At 43.1% G+C, this 21,469-nt stretch overlaps 1 protein-coding gene across 1 annotated transcript in view; it reads right to left on the bottom strand.

The window, feature by feature from the left end:
- Positions 1–9,536, bottom strand: part of col28a2a (collagen, type XXVIII, alpha 2a) — a 28,890-nt gene extending 19,354 nt beyond the window's left edge. The window contains exons 1-4 of the mRNA XM_023981819.2: positions 9,348–9,536; positions 8,180–8,754; positions 1,879–1,899; positions 1,615–1,674 (exon numbers count right to left, since the gene is read on the bottom strand). Of these exons, the coding sequence (XP_023837587.2) occupies positions 1,615–1,674; positions 1,879–1,899; positions 8,180–8,754; positions 9,348–9,513 (822 nt within the window). The 5' untranslated portion in view covers positions 9,514–9,536. The remainder of the gene's footprint in view (positions 1–1,614; positions 1,675–1,878; positions 1,900–8,179; positions 8,755–9,347) is intronic.
- Positions 9,537–21,469: the final 11,933 nt, after the last annotated feature.

Genomic DNA, 21,469 nt, shown 5'->3' with positions numbered 1-21,469 from the left:
ACTGCTTCAGTATTTTTGTGGGGTATCTGTATTTTACTTTACTATTTATATTTTTGGCTACTTTTACTTTTACTTCACTACATTCTGAAAGAAAATAATGTACTTTTTACTCCATACATTTTCCCTGACACCCAAAAGTACTCGTTACATTTTGACAGGAAAATTGTCCAACTCACACAGTTATCAAGAGAACATCCCTGGTCAYCCCTACTGCATCTGATCTGGCAGACTTACTAAACACAAATGCTTCGTTTGTAAATTGTGTTGGAGTGTGCCCCTGGCTATCCATCAATAAAAAATAAAAAATAATTGTGCCGTCTGGTTTGCTTAATATAAGGAATTTGAAATGATTTATACTTTTATTAATTCCATTTACTTTTGATACTTAAGTATTTTTAAAACCAAGTACTTTTAGACTTTTACTCAAGTAATATTTTACTTGGTGACTTTTACTTTTACTTGGGTCAATTTCTATTTAGGTATCTTTACTTTTACTCAGGGGGGCCTCTAGTCTGTTCTGATGATTAGAAGCATTGGTAGAAAAAGTGTCCAATTGTCATAATTGTCATAGATACCTTAATAGAAAGTTACTCAAGTAAAATTGAAAGCCAGCCAGTAAAATACTACTTGAGTAAAAGTCTAAAAGTATTTGKTTTTAAGTATACTTAAGTATCAAAAGTAAAAGTATAAATCATTTAAAATTCCTATTATTTAGCAAAGCAGACAGCACAATTGTCTTGTTTTTTAAATGTTCAGATAGCCAGGGGCACACTCCAACACTCAGACATTATTTACAAAAKATGCATGTGTGTTTWGTGAGTCCTCCAGAACATAAGCAGTAGAGATGAACATGTGTTCTYTTGATAAGTGCGTGAATTTGACTATTTTCCTGTCCTGCTAAGCATTCAAAATGTAATGAGTACTTTTGGTTGTCAGAGAAAATGTATGGAGTAAAAAGTACAATATTTTCTTTAGGAATGTAGTGAAGTAAAAGTAAAAGTAGTCAAAAATATAAATAGTAAAGTAAAGTACAGATTCCCCCAAAAACGACTTAAGTAGTACATTAAAATATTTTTACTTAAGTAACTACTGTGTAAAATAAYCTAATCTTACACTTTAAGCCCCCTCCAACATTCTCCCTCTCTGACTAGCTGACAATGGAGGTAGTAAGTGTTATTTCCGATGACAAAGGTCCTGTTTTATTGCGAGTAAAGGTCTTCATAGGATGCCCATGGGGGACATCTTATGTGGGAAGGGAAATGTGCAATAACTTGACAGGACAGGCAACACAAATTAGCAGTTGAGGCGTAAAGGAAATTCATTAAGAAAAACAACCCAAAATCTGTCTTGTCCTGTAGCATTTGGATTATTTTCAGAATGCTGGTAATGAAGATGCAAGAAAGACAGCTTTCTCTGACCACTGGGTGTAACTTAGAAAAAAGCAAGCAATTATTGTAAGTATAAAAAAAAACAAGCAATTATCCACAATATCAGAACCATGTAAGATTCCTCTTTAGAACATTTAATTGAATTCAGCCCTTCAGGAATATATCACCTTCTTAAATTTCAAAGGAAAAGTATTCTGTGTTTGGAAAGGAAAGACAAAGTACTTACGGCTAAGCCACTGAGTCCTCTTTCGCCCTTCTCACAGGCACATTGTTGGGCCGGGGGACACTTCAAAAAGGCAAGACATGGTTTCAGAATCAACATGTAACTGTATCAGACAWTTWTTTTGTATTTGTTTTTATTTAACCTTTTTTTTKAACTAGGCAAGTCCGTTAAGAACAAATTCTTATTTCATGCAGGGTCCCTGAACTTGATTATTTATTTGTTGAATGAGGATAGTGTATCAGCGCATCAAAATGTATTAGTACCTACCCCTTCATCAGCCAGGTCAGTCTGTGTAGAGAGAGAATAAACAGTGACAACCATTAGAGGAAATCATATACTGTATCATCCAAAACATACCGAAACCATGTACATTTACAACKAGATTACAGGACTAGTAAACTCTAGCATAATGTATCATACTTTTGCCTCCCCTCTTCACACACCGGTCACATGTTTCACTATACTGAACAAAAATATGAACRCAACATGTAAATTGTTKGTCCCATGTTCCATGAGCTGAAATTAAAGATCCCAGAATTTTTACATTCGCATAAAAAGCTTATTTCTGTAACGGCAGTCTAGCTCTTCCTCCTCCTCGGACGAGGAGAGGCGAGAAGGATCGGAGGACCAATGTGCAGCGTGGTAAGTTTCCATGATTTAATAAGCACGAAAACTATACACAATACAAAATAACAAAAATAACTAACCGTAACAGTCCTGTGTGGCACAAACACTGACACAGAAAACAACCATCCACAAAATCCCAACACAAAACAAGCCACCTATATATGATTCTCAATCAGGGACAACGATTGACAGCTGCCTCTGATTGAGAACCATACTAGGCTGAACACAGAAACAGACAAACTAGACACACAACATAGAATGCACCACCCAGCTCACGTCCTGACCAACACTAAAACAAGCACAACACATAAGAACTCTAGTAGGACGTGACAGTACCCCCCTCCTGAGGTGCGGACTCCGAACGCACCACCTAAAACTCAAGGGGAGGGTCTGGGTGGGCATCTGTCCGCGGTGGCGGCTCCGGCGCAGGACGAGGACACCACTCCACCCCGACCTTGGCCTAGGAATCCTCCCCAAGGCCCCACATGATTTAGGAGACAGCTCAGACAGAGAGGTATCTCAGGACAGAGAGGTATCTCAGGACAGAGAGTAGCTCAGGACAGAGAGTATCGGACAGAGAGGTAGCTCAGGACAGAGAGGTAGCCTCAGGACAGAGAGGTAGCTCAGGACAGAGGGGCAACTCCGGACTTGGAAGGGGCAGCTCCGGACTAATGGCAGCTCCGGGGACTGAGGGGCAGCTCGCGGACTAGGGCAGCTCATGACTGGAGGCAGCTCATGACTGGAGGGCAGCTCATGACTGGAGGGCAGCTCATGACTGGAGGCAGCTCAGACTGAGGCCATGACTGGAGGGCAGCTCATGACTGGAGGCAGCTCATGACTGGCAGAGCTCATGACTGGAGGGCAGCTCATGACTGGAGGGCAGCTCATGACTGGAGGGCAGCTCATGACTGGAAGGCAGCTCATGACTGGCAGGCAGCTCATGACTGCCCTGACTGGGCAGCTCATGACTGGAGGGCAGCTCATGACTGGAGGGCAGCTCATGACTGGAGGGCAGCTCATGACTGCGAGGGCAGCTCATGACTGGAGGGCGCTCATGATGGAGGGCAGCTCATGACTGGAGGGCAGCTCATGACTGGGATGGCGGCTCTTGGCAGCTCCTGACTGGCTGGCGGCTCTGCGCTCCTGACGTGCTGGCGGCTCTGGCTGCTCTGACTGCTGACGGCTCTAGCGCTCCTGACTGACGACGGTCTAATGGCTCGGGACAGACGGGCGGCTCTGACGGCTCGGGACAGACGGGCGGCTCAGATGGCGCTGGGCAGACGGATGTCTCAGATGGCGCTGGGCAGACGGATGGCTCAGACGGCGCTGGGCAGACGGATGGCTCAGACGGCGCTGGGCAGACGGATGGCTCAGACGGCGCTGGGCAGGCAGAGCGCAGCTCAGACGGCGCTAGGCAGACGAGCAGTGCAGGCGGCGTTGGGCAGACGGCCGACTCTGACCTGCTGAGGACACAGTAGGCCTGGTGCGTGGTGCCGGAACTGGTGGTACCGGACTGGAGACACGCACCTCAAGGCTAGTGCGGGGAGCAGGAACAGGGCACACTGGACTCTCGAGGCGCACTATAGGCCTGGTGCGTGGTACCGGCACTGGTGGTACCGGGCTGAGGGCACGCACCTCAGGGCGAGTGCGGGGAGAAGGAACAGTGCGTACAGGGCTCTGGAGACGCACAGGAGGCTTGGTGCGTGTGCCGGAACTGGAGGTACTGGGCTGGAGACACGCACCACAGGGAGAGTGCGTGGAGGAGGAACAGGGCTCTGGAGACGCACTGGAAGCCTGGTGCGTGGTGTAGGCACTGGTGGTACTGGGCTGGGGCGGGAAGGTGGCGCCGGATATACCGGACCGTGTAGGCGTACTGGCTCCCTTGAGCACCGAGCCTGCCCAACCTTACCTGGTTGAATACTCCCCGTAGCCCGCCAGTGCGGGGAGGTGGAATAACCCGCACTGGGCTGTGTTGGCGAACCGGGGGCACCATGTGTAAGGCTGGTGCCATGTACACCGGCCCAAGAGACGTACTGGAGGCCAGATACGTTGAGCCGGCTTCATGACACCTGGCTCAATGCTCACTCTAGCCCGGCCGATACGTGGAGCTGGAATGTACCGCACCGGGCTATACACACGTACAGGAGACACCGTGCGCTCTTCCGCATAACACGGTGTCTGCCCGTACTCCCCGCTCTCCACGGTAAGCATGGAAGTGGGCGCAGGTTTCCTACCTGACTTCGCCACACTACCCTTTAGCCCCCCCCCCCCAATAAATTTTTGGGGTTTCTTCACGGGCTTCAGCCACGCTTCCGTGCTGCCTCCTCATACCACCGCTCCTGGGCTTTAGCTGCCTCCATCTCTCCCGAGAGCGGCGATATTCTCCAAGTGAGCCCAGTGTCCTTTTTCCTCCAGAATTTCCTCCCATGTCCAGGAGTCCTGTGTAGTGGCCGCTGCTGCTGCTGCTGCCCGTAGCCACGCTGCTTGGTCCGAGTTAGGTGGGTGGTTCTGTAACGGCAGTCTAGCTCTTCCTCCTCCTCGGACGAGGAGAGGCGAGAAGGATCGGAGGACCAATGTGCAGCGTGGTAAGTTTCCATGATTTAATAAGCACGAAAACTATACACAATACAAAATAACAAAAAACCAAAACAAGCCACCTATATATGATTCTCAATCAGGGACAACGATTGACAGCTGCCTCTGATTGAGAACCATACTAGGCTGAACACAGAAACAGACAAACTAGACACACAACATAGAATGCCCACCCAGCTCACGTCCTGACCAACACTAAAACAAGCACAACACATAAGAACTCTGGTCAGGACGTGACAATTTCTCTAAAATGTTGTGCACAATTTTTTTTACATCCCTGTTAGTGAGCATTTCTCATTTGCCAAGATAATCCCTCCACCAGACAGGTGTGGCATATCAAGAAGCTGATTAAACAGCATATCCATTACACAGGTGCATCTTGTGCTGAGGACAATAAAAGGCCACTCTAAAATGTGCAGTTTTGTCACACAACACAATGCCACAGATGCACAAACTGTCAGAAACCGTCTCAGGAAAGCTCATCTGCTTGCTCGCCGTYCTCACCAGGGTCTTGACATGACTGCAGTTCGGCGTCGTAACCGATTTCAGAGGGGGAATGCTCACYTTCGATGGCCACTGGCAGGCTGGAGAAGTGTGCTCTTCATGGATGAATCCCGGTTTCAACTGTACTGGGCAGATGGCAGACAGTGTGTATGGCATCGTGTGGGTGAGTGGTTTCCTGATGTCAGAGTGCCCCATGGTGGCGGTGGGGTTATGGTATGGGCAGGCATAAACTACGGACAACGAACACAATTGCCTTTTAGCGATAGCAATTTGAATGCACAAAGACACCGTAACGAGATCCCGAGGCCCATTGTCATGCCTTACATCCGCCGCCATCACCTCATGTTTCAGCATGATAATGCACAGCCCCATGTCGCAAGGATCTGTACACAATTCCTGGAAGCTGAAAATGTCCCAGTTCTTCCATGGCCTGCATACTCAACAGACATGTCACCCATTGAGCATGTTTGGGATGCTCTGGATCAACGTGTACGACAGCGCGTTCCTTTTCCCGCCAATATCCAGCAACTTCACACAGCCATTGAAGAGGAGTGGGACAACATTCCACAGGCSATAATCAATAGCCTGGTCAACTCTATGCGAAGGAGATGTGTTGCGCTACATGAGGCAAATAAATGGTGGTCACACCAGATACTGACTGGTTTTCTGATCCACGCCCCTACTTTTTTTTTTAAAGGAATCTGTGACCAACAGATGCATATCTGTATTCAAAGTCATGTGAAATCCATATATTAGGGCATAATGCATGTATTTCAATTGACTGATTTCCTTATATGAACTGTAACTCAGTAAAACCTTTGACAATGTTGCATGTTGCGTTTATATTTTTGTTCAGTGTATAAACTAGACAGTGTATAAACTAGACTGAAAATCCTGGTGTCTGAGTCCAAGTGACTTTGGGGGTTTCTAGAATTATGGTTTTGTGCCAAGCTCTGTTTGGCTATGTTGCCACTTGAAATAAATTCATGTGTAGAAAGTCCCTTGTAATACCAATGAGACAAATGCAAACCAAATGGTGTGATAAAAGAGTATCACTGAAAGCACCCTGACTGTTTACACTCAGAGGAATGTAAGGTGCGACCACAAAAGATTGTGTTTAATCTTATTGAGAAATCCCATGAAGCATAGCAGTCAAWGTAAAGCCCATGGGATATGCACTCACAGTATAGAGATGGTAAGCAGCAATTCTATTGAGAAATGTAAGACAGCTGTCTGCTCATTGAACAAAATACCAAACCCATGGCTCTCATCCATAGCCATTCATTATCTTGCTACAGTCTCTTGAATTTGTATACCTAAGAATTGTGGAATGTCAGTCATTCTGGCTCCAGTCTGGAGCCATTTTGACCGCAGAGGAATTAAAAAAAAAAATATTCTTCAAAATGTTCATGACTTTGTCAATCAACTTGTTCTTAGTAATCTAAATCTAAATAATTGTTTAGTGTTTCTGCATCCATATAGACTTAAAAATGCAAGTCCTTTGGGGTAATTTTCACGACAGCCAAACACACCTAATTCCGCCTATAGTAATTTGATAGATAGGACMTTTATTTGAATCTAGATTTCTCTGGAGACATAATAACAAGTTATCCARGTTATAGAGGGTGGAGGGGGACCTGTATCAGTGACTTTGACCAGATAGTCAGATCATCTGCAGAGATATAACTCTCCATGTACTCGCCTAAGATTGTACTTTTCTATACCACGTATTCTATGACTTCGTACAAAACCAAAATTACCTTATTTTTTGGCATATACAAATCTGGAAATGGTATAAAAAGTCTGCCAATGGTATAAATACTTGATAGAACTGCAATACAGAACTCCGATATACTCAATCTACACAAAGAGCTGTATTGGTGTGTATTCTCCGAAAAGTAGTTATTCTAGGGAAAATCTAAAAAAGTATTTATTTGAATCTCGGATTCTCTGGAGATATAATATGAAATATCCTCAGAGGGTGGAGGGGGACCTGTATCAGTGATTTTGAACAGATAGACAGATCCTCTGCAGAAATGAAGCGCCTTATGTATTTGGCTATGGTTATAACTGGTTATAACTAGGTATGACCATGTACAAAATCCAAATGACCTTACATATACTGTATGCCTAGTTGCAGTCAAAACAGCTCATAAAAGTCRGTCAGCGGTATGGATACTTGGCAGAACTGTATTATAGAACCAGCTACCCTCTGAATGTACACATAGTGCTGTATTGGTGTGTATTCTTCTTAAACAAATATTTTACGGGAAACGTTATATAAATACCAGAATTCCTATAATATCATCCACTATTCTATATGTGCAACTTGTTATGGTATTTGGGTTGCTATAACATTTGTTTTTTTTAAGTGACTGAGGATTTGGGCATGCTTTTTGATTATGACAAAATGTGTATTTACTTCATAATTCTAAAAACTAAATGATACTACAATCAGATGATGGTAAATCAGTTTTTTTTTAAACTTTTTTTGTACATTATTTAAGGGAAACATTTATATTTTTGTTTTACAGAATATGCTAATTAACTGTAATTTTGGTTTGTTTTGGTTAAAAAAAAACATAACATTATTTACATGTCTAATGATATTTTGATAAGAATTAAGTATATTTTTTGCTATGATTGTTGCTTTTTCTAGGTTGTATGTAAAACATGGTAGTTCGTAGTATGAGGGTTAAAAACCCCTCATGAGATGATTTTGGTTGCAACATTTTGTGTAATTCAACTCTGATTACATGTAAATCACAACTGTATCATTGTGTCATCATCACTAACCAACATTGTGTTTCTTGAGAAGCAATGCAAGGCAGATCATACTCACAATTTCTTTGAGGACTTTCTCCACAATGTCAATATCCTGCAGGTTGTGGAGGTATCGGGAGGCAGGAGAACTGGCCAACAAACGCAGCTGGGCCACGTTGGCTGACTCGTTGGCTGCACGGGTGATGCCCACCGTGAAGAACTTAACCCCCTGGTTCTTGGCGTCAGTGGCAGCTGAGATGATGTCTGGGTTCCTGGGGTTGGAGATGCCGTCAGTGAGCAGCATGGCCACCTTGATGTTGCCTGGGCTGGAYTCCTCCAGGTACATCTTGGTCATGTTGGTGATGGCGTAGGTGGTGTAGGTGCCGTGGCCGATGTAGACAATGGGGGTGATGTGGGACTTGAAGTTGTCAGTGCCTCTCCACTGCTTGAAGGTCTGCTCGATGATGACGTGACTGCTGTACTGCAGCAGGGCCGCCTTCCAGCTCAGACTGCGGCCCGTCTGCAGACGGGCGGCCTGGAGCCTGTCCACCACATCCATGGCAAAGCGCTTCTCCTGCTCATGGTTCTCCTTGGCACTCTCAGAGCTGTCCAGCAGAAAGGTAAGCTCCAGACCGCAGTCCTCATCTGAAATGGCTGTGTTCATGTGAAGACGAGTCAGAGACACACAATTGCACCAAGAGGCTATTCTATAAAAAATTGTCATTGTGGGTTATGAATGTGTTATGAAGTACTTATGTAGGTGCCCTTCAAATAAAGAGTTCCTGTGTTTTCTATCTTCACTCATTTTTAGATGAGTGCAATCGTTCAAAGTTATGACAGTCACGTCAAAATGCCAAAAACACTATCTAAAATGAACTCTTTGTCTTGACATTACATCTCTCACATGGACAGAAAGACCAAGCTAAATCATGTTAATATGACATAGAGTGAAAATGCCGTAGGATATCAACTCCTTGGGAACATAGCAGGTACAGTAGTATATCCCAGGAGATCCGCTCATAGGATAGATATCTATCTACTGTCTTCACCTGTGTTAACCAAACATGGGATTTTATGGTGCATGTTCAACCTCTTGTTTAGCTGGAATTTTGATTTCTATTSGATTGATGAATTATGGTCACAGAAATGCGACATAATAAGACATCGGTGATCTCACTGTTTGAAATGGCAACTGTTTGCAATGAGCAACTATACTATAAAAAATATAATGTTTTTCCCCCTCATACCTTGTCCGTTATGTTTTTGCACGTTAGTTGCAATGGCTGCAGCTTGCAGTTGGGCCCCCCTGCCCCTGGGTCTCTTGTTCACTGTTCTCTCTTCATAGTAGTCCTGAGCCCAGACACCCAACAGCCCTGCTACCAACAGGAACCAGGTCACAGTAGGGAACAGCATTGTCCCTCCAGCAGAGAGAGACAACCAAGGATAAAGTTTGGAGAATTTTTACATTTAAACAACCATCTACATGATTTATTTTACATTTACATTTAAGTCATTTAGAAGACGCTCTTATCCAGAGCGACTTACAAATTGGAAAGTTCATACATATTCATCCTGGTCCCCCCATGGGGAATGAACCCACAACCCTGGCGTTGCAAGCGCCATGCTCTACCAACTGAGCCACACGGGACCGTGTTATTTATCTACCAAATTACTTCATGTTCAGTGAGGACAACACGATTGCTCAACATGGAGTATTTGAACATTTATATTTGTGCATAAGATTTGTGCACAACGAGTCATCAGATTCATCTAAAATAAAGTAGCACTAGTTTTTAATCTGAAATGTTAAGATTTTGTATCAGACACCTTCCCACTATTTCATTTTTAAGAATGCATATAGGCAGATTGTCTTTTTACTGAGCAAAACTCCATTGAAGACTCACAATCCAAAGCCTTTTTTGCGWGCTGCAGATCCAGGTGAGGTAGGCTTGTGCAATGTCCAAAATGCTGGTTTTGTGCAGGTAGTTAGAGAAGAACAGCAGTGATGGAAGGTTCCAGTTAGCTTCCTGAGTGTGTAGCAGCAGTGATAGACATCCTGAACCCAGTGTGTCTGTGAGCCCCTGAGCCTCTCCCTCCTCCTTTATAAGAGAGGGCCGAATGGGGTTGGGTTTCAGCACTGTTGACATTATAAAGATGCCTCCAAGCATCTCATATCTTTTGATCTGGTTGCATGAAGTCATGATTTTAATGAGTGGTGTATAATGTATGGGTAACTAATCTGTATAAACCTTTGCTCTACAGTTTGCCACGACAAAACTGAAAAATGGATTTCAATTTCAACCCCCGTAATGTAACTCCATCCCTGCCATCTGTATTTGACTAAATACAAGGCTAAAGGAAAAGGGAGGAAGTGTTGATGTCTTAAGGACCAATAAACTTTCMCTCTTACACACCAACGGATCCTACAGTGGTTGTCATGCGATCAGAATTTAGCTCATCTGGTCTTCCTCATTGTGTGTGGATAATGCCTCTGTCCTATGGTAATCAATGGGTTAATGAACCTGCCTCAAACAGTCTTAAATTTGTCAGCAAAAGGTTTGCAAGTTGTTTTCATAGATGGCAGAGCTTATCATAGTCCGCTGAGTCTGCGAGGAGTGCCAGAAATACATGTTTGACTTTATTTCTTTCAAAAAACTTTGGGATTGTGTCAGCTTTTGCTGATTTGTTCTGTTTGGTCAAAATCCTCAAGCCTCCAGACTGAGATGTCTTCTTTTTTCATTTCAGTGCAGCTAAGCTTTGTGTAATGAGCCGTAGGGAACTAGGGATATGTGAACAATGGTTAATAGCACAGTCAGACTGTAGTGAACTGGGATAAATCCACAAACTTAACTTGCACGTATTGAAGTTGGGATTCATGGATATATACACATGAGTGAGCAAGGTTCCTATTCTGCTGTGTACCATGGAGCAATGATATCCCTCAATGACAGACACACCTCATAAATATATACACTGAGTATACAAAACATTAAGGACACCTGCTCTTTCCATGACATAGACTGACCAGGTAAATCGAGGTGAAAGCTATGATCCCTTATTGATGTCACTCGTTAAATCCACTTTAAATCAAATCAAACTTTATTTGTCACATGCGCCGAATACAACAAGTGTAGACCTTACTGTGAAATGCTTACTTACAAGCGCTTAACCAACAATGCAGTTCAAGAAATAGAGTTAAGAAAATATTTACCAAATAAACTAAAGTAATAAATTATAAAAAGTAACACAATAAAATAACAATAACGAGACTAYATACAGGGGGTACCAGTACCGAATCAATGTGCGGGGGTACAGGTTAGTCGAGGTAATTTGTACATGGAGGTAGGGGTGAAGTGACTATGCATGGATAATAAACAGCAAGTAGCAGCAGTGTACAAAACAAATGCAAGGGGGGTGGGGRTGTCAATGTAAATAGTCACGTGGCCGTTTGATTAATTGTTCAGCAGTCTTATGGCTTGTGGATAGAAGCTGTTATGGAGCCTTTTGGTCCTAGACTTGGCGCTCCGGTACTGCTTGCAGTGCGGTAGCAGAGAAAACAGTCTATGACTTGGGTGACTGGATTCTCTGACAATTTTTGGGGGCTTTCCTCTGACACCGCCTAGTTTTTAGATCCTGGACGGCAGGAAGCTTGAGATTGAGTTGCACCCCCTTTTGCCCTCAGAACCGCCTCAATTTGTCGGGGAATGGACTCTACAAGGTGTCTACCCACTGTGGCGCCTTACCGTCAGATGCCGAGCAGTTGCCATACCAGGCGGCAATGCAACCGGTCAGGATGCTCTCGATGGTGCAGCTGTAGAACCTTTTGAGGATCTGGGACCCATGCCAAATCTTTTCAATCTCCTGAGGGGGAAAAGGTGTTGTCGTGCCCTCTTAATGACTGTCTTGGTGTGTTTGGACCATGATAGTTYGTTGGTGATGTGGACACCAAGGAACTTGAAACTCTCGACCCGCTCCACTACAGCMCCGTCAATATTAATGGGGGCCTGTTCGGCCYGCCTTTTCCTGTAGTCCACGATCAGCTCYTTTGTCTTGCTCACATTGAGGGAGAGGTTGTTGTCCTGGCACCACACTGCCAGGTCTCAGACCTCCTCCCTATAGGCTGTCTCATCGTTGTCGGTAATCAGGCCTACCACTGTTGTGTCGTCAGCAAACTTAATGATGGTGTTGGAGTCGTGTTTGGCCACGCAGTTGTGGGTGAACAAGCAGTACAGGAGGGGACTAAGTACACACCCCTGAGGGGCCCCAGTGTTGAAGATCAGCGTGGCAGATGTGTTGTTGCCTACCCTTACCACCTGGGGGCGGCCCGTCAGGAAGTCCAGGATCCAGTTGCAGAGGTAGATGTTTAGTCCCAGGGTCTTTAGCTTAGTGATGAGCTYCGTGGGCACTATGGTGTTGAACACTGAGCTRTAGTCAATGAACAGCATTCAATCAGTGCAGCTGAAGGGGAGGAGACAGGTTAAAGAAGGATTTTTAAGCTTTAAGACAATTGAGACATGGGTTGTGTTTGTGTGCCTTTCAGAGGATGAATGGGCAAGATAAAATATTTAAGTGCCTTTGAACGGGGTATGATAGTAGGTGCCAGGCACACCGGTTTTTGTCAAGAACTTCAACACTGCTGGTTCTTCACGCTCAACAGTTTCACATAAGTTTCAACAATGGTCCACCATCCAAAGGACATCCAGCCAACTTGACACAACTGTGGGAAGCATTGGAGTCAACATGGGCCAGCATCACTGTGGAATGCTTTTGACACCTTGTAGAGTCCATGCCCCGACGAATTGAGGCTGTTCTGAGGGCAAAGGGGGGGGGGGGGGTGCAACTCCATATTAGGAATGTGTTCCTAATGTTTGGTATACTCATTGTATGTTACATCTCTTACAGATGCCATATCTTGATTTGAGACAGTTTCACACAGGAGGAATATAATCCTGTAGCAACAGCAAATGTACATTGTTATGTAAATTATAATTAATGGGGGAAAAATGTATGGGTTAATACATTTTTTGAAAGGGCAAATCAAGTCTGACATTTTTACGTGGAAATTCCAAACTTTACAAGCCTTTTTAAACCTAGAATACACTACAAGTTTGCATGTCCTGCTGTACAGGAARATTCCTGCAACAACATCAGGATTATCAAATTAAGACACTGTAAGGTTCTACATTTATTTTCTTAGTCAACCTTGTGTTCTGTTCTGTTGTGTTYTTGAACGTAGCCCTGTTTCTTTGTGTTCTCGAACGTAGCCCTGTCTTTCATTTTTGTTCATTGATTTCACCTGTGTTAATTACTCACCTGGTCTCATCAGCTCCTTATTTAGTTCAATTCATTCTGTTTGTGCCTTTGTGAGGTATTGTTCGTTTTGACTCTACTAAGCCTTTTCCTAGCACGCTTGTGAGAACCAGTTATAGCCTTCAGTCCTAGTTATGATTCACTTGCCTGTTTGCCTACCTGTGTATGACCATTGCCTGCCTGTGACCACGGTTCCTGCCTTCTGTGAAGGTGAAATAAACACCTACCGCGMTCTGCGTGTGAATCTACACCTTTTTCTCCCTGAGTATTCATTACAGATACGGCATCTGTATATGCATTTGACTATGAAGGGCAGAGCAGGTCAATTCTGATCASAACTTTAAAGTATCATCAGGGTACACAAGTGGCTGTTAACCTGAAGAAGTAAGCTGTTTTATATTCCCGGAAACCTGGTAAGAGATTACCATCTGAGTCTTTACTGCACTCTGCTAGGGGCTGACCCTTGACCTTCAAATCAAATGTTATTTGTCACATGTGCCGAATACAACAGTTACAACCTTACAGTGAAATGGGATCAAGCAAACTAAAACAAATGTCCATCCAACCCAGAAAAGGAATTTCAGTGTCATTGACTGCCCTCAGATCCAATTTYCCCGTATTGCCCATGATTTCTGCCAGTGGTCTAATTTGTGAGCTGGCAAATGCGGTCTCCTCCATTCCTCATTTATGATGGATGCTTGAGCCCTTGTATYCTACAGTGCTTATGTCTTTACACCCTCCATATAACACCGCATTTGACATTTTTTCCCCCAATGAGCTGTGCTACATTACCATGTCCTGTTACCCATMAGGAAGCACTTGTGGCTAAATTTAAAGACTGTGGCTTACAGAATGTGATGCAGCAAGTCRTGCGTGTGGTGAACATTAATCTTGCGAGGGCACTGAATCACTGGCAATTCCGCGAGTTGCTGGAGGAATACCAGACAGAATACTGCGACTTGATATTTCACAATGAGGTGCGATGGCTGTCTCGTGGCAGAGTTTTGAAAAGATTTCTCTCTCTCCTCTCTCAAATCTGTGAATTTGTTGCAAGCAAGGGGAGAGAGGAGTTAGAGCTGGATGATCCACAGTGGATTTAAAGCTGTTTAAAAAAAACTGACATCACCTTCCACCTGAACACGGTGAATCTCCAGCTCCAGGGGAAAGCTAAAACTCCGGGCAAAATGCTACGTGTGGTCACAGCATTTCAAAATAAAATCACCACACTGTTCATACCTGACAGACAGTTTGTTCATTTCCCAAAACTCAAGAGCAGTCACCACATCCAACCCAGACATACTGCAACACTTTAGCTATGATGCCTTTGTGCGTGTATTGGAAGAGTTGAAGTTGGAGTTTGAGTCAAGGAGTTTTTCAACTTCATTGAGAACCCCTTTCATGTACCAGTGTCATCTCTGACCCGTCATCATAGCCCTCTGTCCTGACCGTGCTGGAATAGAGAGTGAGACAGTGGAGCTGCAGGCAAATGACACATTGCAAGGTGAACTAAGATCAGGTGTTACCCATTTCTGGAGCCTTGTGTCAGACACAGAGTATCCACTTCTGAAGCAGTGTATACAAAAGGTGACATCATTTTTTGTCAGCACTTATGCATTTGCAGCAACATTTTCAACAATGAACATTGTGAAACAAAAACATAGAAACTGACTGATCACTGCACACCTGGATTGCCTTACAAGGATAGCAACAACAGACTATACATTTAGAATGAATTCAGTCAAGGAGCAGAAGGGACATTTTCACTCATCCAACTACTGAGGTAACCCTTAATATGGGTCTTACACATGTGATGCAGCCTATTTGATGTGTGTATGTATATACTGTATTTGTGATGTGCTGTACATCAAATCAATTGCATGCAATTGATAATATTGGAAGAAAAAGTACAACAAATTAAAGATCTGTGCGGCCCTCTGAATGATTGTCTCAACCCAAAGTGGCCCCCTTACAAAAAATAGTGAGTAACACTGCTTTAGGCCCTACATGCCTACACTATAATCCCTTCTACCAGAGCATAGCCGTAGGAGTAAGCTATTCTTCACAACGGCCTGTGCTACCTATTTCTTATTCATTCTATCACATTGCCTGCAGGCTTTGTCTGTCTTATCCCGGTATTGATTATGTTATGTCAGGGGTATTCCAGTGTTGCCCGTCCTGGTGACCAGCAAGGTTGGTTATATACAATATAGCATAGTGGTGTAGATCAAACTGTTGATGGTTTTTAAAGTTGTACATGACCTTGCCCCCAGTTACCTGTCTGGTTATTTTCATTTCATTAGAGACTCTCGTAGCCATCACACCAGAGCCAGAGTTGCCAATATCAGAACGCTGCGCTATAGAAGCATGGCTGGAAAAAAGCTATTTCCTTAACACTGGTGCAAAGGAATGGAATGGTGTAACAAACCATTTAAAATCCATTCCTATGCTATGCTAGGGTATTTTAAGATAAACCCTTAAGAAATGGTTTACGGGCAAAATAATTTAAAACTGCAGACTTAAAGAAAGTATAATTGTTTTCAATGAACAATACATGGTAATCTATTTCATTCCTTTTACGGTTTCCTCCTATTGATGAGATGTATTTGAGATGTTTTGTTTTCATGCTATAATTTTGTGTATATTTTGTTTTCATGCATTTTCATGAGGACCACAATGGAAATACGTTTTAAAACTTTTTTGTGCCATCCTCAATGATTTGAATGGTATTGTACTGTATCCACGTGTGGTTGTACTATGTTTTAAAATGGTCAAATAAATCAAAACAACAAAAAACTTGAGTTTGAAATGAAGTAAAGAATGGGTTGTAGGGTACTAGGGGGTAACTGCCCCCCCATACTTCACAAGATGTCACMCCAACACTTTCCCTGGCCGACACTGCTCTTGTTCAACAAAAAATGTCCTCTGTGTCATCACAACTTTGMGATATTTCAACAAATGATTTTGTGGTAAGTTGATAAAAAAAATTGAAATGCAGAAAAAGTTGTAGATATATTCCAATGACGTTAGATCTATAATTGTTTTTTAAATATACAAGTAAATAATCCACTCGCTAAGAGAGAAAAATGTAGATCATGTTTGAGTAAAGTAGTAATATGTTGTGTCGTGTCTTTGCTATCATTAAATTGAAGACTTATAGTTTTTATCAAAGATTCCTGTAATTAGTGATCAACTGAGTAATAACGTAACTAATTAACTATGAATTCGAGGGCACCAGGGAAAGTAGTCAGATTACAAAGTTATAATTTCCCAATATAACCTTTCAGATATTTTCATATCTGATCAATAGTCTTCTGATTAATGATTTATTTATTTTACCTCACGTTAGTCTCATTCCAAACGTCGTAAATTGTTGATTATCTGCACGAACCCGGTCTTCACTATGAGTCATCCATACATCAATTGTCTTAAATCATTTATTTATTACTAACTAATTAATTCACAGAAATGCATAAACAAACAAACAAACTTAAAAATTGAGAAATATGCCCTAGTGGGCTGAACCGGCATGGCGGCTTGTTAGACAAAGAAAAATTGGCGTTAGACCAAGAAGTCACTACAGAGTTCATAATTATAACAATTGACATGCTAATCCTTTACACATGAACGCTCACTCATTCGGGAACAATTGCAATCAATATATATATATTTACGCTCATTGTGTGTYGTCTTGATCGTTGGAGAGAAGTTAGTTTTGGTTGGAGTTCCTTCTGTCTCGGTTATTGTGGATAGTTCAGAGTGACATTCGTTATAGAATGGATGTTTCGGCGGTTGTCTTTCTTCGCGTTCAATGATACCGAATTCCTAGCTGCAGACTAGTAGTCAATATCAAAGACTTGTTCTTATTCGTCTAAGAGTTTAACCACGTGGTATGGTTAAAGATTCAGCAATGGTACTTAACCTTCGTTCTCCCCATCGAGGATAAACATGGTCTAATGGTAATTTCTCAGAGTTGGCTTTTATTCAGATAGCAGGAAGGGGCTGTCCTTGGATGTTTGACCCGTACTGGGCTCAGGGGCGGTCCTTGGATTTAGTTCAAATACAAAAGGGATTTGTATTTTTCTTCATTAAACAGTCCAAAATCATATTACACAATTATACAAACAGTATCATACTCACTCATTCATTTTATACAACAAACAGATGTAAACCTCATATCTGAKGTTATTATATAAACAGCGGTATGGTAATGTAGTCCCACAGTCTCTCATGAGTTTCCCACATGGGRACAAACGGACATGTTAATAGCTGGACTCTTCACCGATCTTCCATACCTCCTCCGGAACATGAAATCCGTTCRTACCTCAAGTTCTGTGAGGTRGAAGAAACCTCTTTGTCCTGAAARTTTACCCTCTCCCTAATACTGTTTGGCCATGAGGAGATTCTCAGGAATTTACGACATCTCTCTGTGATCACAGCATGGGTTGAAGGAGGAAAGGGAGAGGCAGGGAGAGGGGGATGGGGTTTGCAATACCCAAGCAGGCAATGTCATGACAGTTGGATGAGTGTGTTGGGGGCAACATTTCATGAAATAACAAAAAAAAAAGCGTAAACTGTAGCCCTTTATTTCCCTTGACATTTTATCCGCTTATGCATGACCTTCATGACATACCATGACATACCATTTTTCCCCAAATGTTGCTTTTTTTGTGTCAGCAATTAGACATTGTTACTACAACCCTGGTTTATGAAATGTGTGACACTCTCCGGCAGGGCATTACGTATTATACCCTCGAGGGCAGTTTCAAAATGGAAAATTATTCAGTGGTACTGTCTGGAGACAGTAAGTAAAACCTCGTGACAAAACAAGCAAGTATAGTGTAGAGCACGTGTCAAACTGGTTCCACGGAGGGCCAAGTGTCTGCGGGTTTTCGCTCCTCCCTTGTACTTGATTGATGAATTAAGGTCACTAATTAGTAATGAACTCCCCTCACCTGGTTGTCTAGGTCTTAATTGAAAGGAAAAACCYCAAACCCGCAGACACTAGGCCCTCCATGAAATKAGTTTGATACCCCTGGTGTAGAGAATCATTGTATCATCTAAACTGCTCTGAAATATATTTTCCATAACCAAAAATACTGTATTTTCAGCTGTTTGAAGCGGTTGTTCAAAACCGAAAGTAAAAGACAAAATAAAACTTCAAAACGGGAAGCATAGAAATAGTGCACATATAAAACAGTTCTACCACTTCTTAGACATGTTTTCAATGAGAATGACAGGTCAATAACTCACATTTCTGTGAATTTGGTCRGGTCGCCCAAAAAGTTACATATTGCAGCTTTAAATTGTGTATGCATAGCTGTGGGAAGTACATTTACATTACATTTAAGTCATTTAGCAGACGCTCTTATCCAGAGCGACTTGGGGTGCTGTGATTTTTTTTGTGCCTGCACTGAAGACATCTATATGGGGGCTCCCGATTGGTACAGTGGTCTAAGGCATTRCATCTCAATGCTAGAGGCGTCCCTACAGACCCTGGTTCGATTCCAGGCTGTATCACAACCRGCCATGATTGGGAGTTCCATAGGGCGGCGCACAATTGGCCCAGCGTCATCCGGGTTAGGGTTTGGCCGGGGTAGGCCGTCATTGTAAATAATAATGTTCTTCACGGACTTGCCTAGTTAAATAAAAAATAAATAAAAACATATCAGTCCTCTAACACAGCACTAGTAAAGGCCCAGTGCACTACTTTTGTGAAAAAAATGTCACTAAATGTATTTGAGTGTTTACCAGCATTTGTAACTTGAGTCTGATAAATATATGTACAAAACAGTTGATCTGATAATACTTGTGGAATAAAAAAAATACTTGCTTGAGTTACAGTACCAGTCAAAAGTTGGGACACACCTACTCATTCAAGGGTTTTCCTTTATTTTTACTATTTTCTGCATGTAGAACAATAGTGAAGACATCAGAACTATGAAATAACATACATGGAATCAGTAGTCACTAAAAAAGTGKTAAATAAATCTAAATATATTTGAGATTCTTCAAAGTAGCCACCCTTTGCCTTGATGACAGCTCTGCACACTCTTGGCATTCTCTCAACCAGATTCATGAGGTAGTCACCTGGAATGCATTTCAATGAACAGGTGTGCCTTGTTAAAAAGTTAATTTGTTGAATTTTTTCCTTCTTAATGTGTTTCAGCCAAGTTGTGTTCTGACAAGGTAGGGGTGGTATACAGAAGATAGCTCTATTTGGTAAAAGTCCATATTATGGCAAGAACAGCTCAGATCTTCATTGTAAAGGGGTTAAACACTGTTTCCCATGCTTGTTCAATGAACCATAAACAATTAATGAACATGCACCTGTGGAACGGTCGTTAAGACACTAACAGCTTACAGACGGAGGCCAAATTGGTCACGAGTTTACTTAAAACTTAGACACTAAAGAGGCCTTTCTACTGACTCTGAAAAACACCAAAAAAGAGAGATGCCCAGGGTCCCTGCTCATCTGCGTGAACGTGCCTTAGGCATGCTGCAAGGAGGCATGAGAACTGCAGATGTGGCCAGGGCAATACATTGCAATGTCCGTACTGTGAGACGCCTAAGACAGCGCTACAGGGAGACATGACGGACAGCTGATCGTCCTCGAGTGGAGACCACGTGTAACACCTGCACAGGATTGGTACATCCGAACATCACACCTGCAGGCAGGTCAGGATGGCAAAACAACACTGCCCGAGTTACACCAGGAACGCACAATCCCTCCATCAGTGCTCAGACTGTCCGCAATAGGCTGAGAGAGCTGGACTGAGGGCTTGTAGGCCTGTTGTAAGGAGGTCCTCATCAGACATCACCGGCTAAAACTCGCCTATGACACAAACACACCGTCGCGACGCAGACTGCAGCTCGAGTCACGTTTGTCTCACCAGGCGTGATGGTCGGATTGCATTTATCGTCGAAGAATGAGCTTACACTGAGCCTGTACTCTGGAGCGGGATCGATTTGGGGTGGAAGGTCCGTCCTGGTCTGGGGCATTGTGTCACAGCATCATCGACTTTGTTTCATTGCAAGCAATCTCAACCTGTGCGTACAGGGAACACATCATCCTCCCACATGTGGTACCCTTCCTGCAGGCTCATCCTGATATGACCCCCAGCATGACAATGCCACCAGCCATACTGCTCATTCTGTGCATGATTTCCTGCAAGACAGGAAATGTCCAGTGTTCTGCCATGGCCAGGCAAAGAGCCCGGATCTCAATCCCATTGAGCACGTCTGGGACCTGTTGGATCGGAGGGTGAGGGCTAGGCCATTCCCCCCAGAAATGTCCGGGAACTTGCAGGTCCTTGGTGGAAGAGTGGGTAATCATCCTCAACAGCAAAAACTGGCAAATCTGGTGCAGTCCATGAGGAGGAGATGCACTGCAGTACTTAATGCAGCTGGTGGCCACACCAGATACTGACTGTTAATTATGATTTTGACCCCCCCCTTTGTTCAGGGACACATTATTCAATTTCTGTAAGTCACATGTCTGTGAAACTTTCAGTTTATGTCTGTTGTTGAATCTTGTTATGTTCATACAAATATTTACACTTGTTAAGTTTTCTGAAAATAAATGCAGTTGACAGTGAGTGGACGTTTCTTTTTTTGCCGAGTTTATATCCCACTTAGGATGACCCTGGTATTAGTCAGTCAGATGGCTGTCATCTTGCATTTCACAAGTTAAAATGTCAAGAAAGGGGCCACTACCATTGATTGTTGAAGCTTGTAAGGGTTTCATCTTCAATGTGTGAAACAGATACAGCAGAACGAGCCAATTGGATCACACGTGGTGTAAACATAGATTTACCAGTTGTTTTAGGTAACACAACATAAGATCATGGTGTGTTCTTTTTTCTTACGTTTCTTATAGGCCTAAATAGAATTATTTGATCATTTGTCTGCACCTATTTCCACTTTTAACGAATCCTGCCCATAAAACAGCATAWCCTGCAGGGATGCGTGCAAAGTTTCCTGAACCAAACACTCACAGATGGAGTTCAGATTACAGTAACGCTTAGTGGCACTGTTTCGCCAAGGGAACAGAGAAAGTTTA

The sequence above is a fragment of the Salvelinus sp. IW2-2015 genome, linkage group LG36, assembly GCF_002910315.2.
Source record: "Salvelinus sp. IW2-2015 linkage group LG36, ASM291031v2, whole genome shotgun sequence".
NCBI classification, from domain to species: Eukaryota; Metazoa; Chordata; class Actinopteri; order Salmoniformes; family Salmonidae; genus Salvelinus; species Salvelinus sp. IW2-2015.
This window is presented reverse-complemented; position numbering and strand designations above follow the sequence as displayed.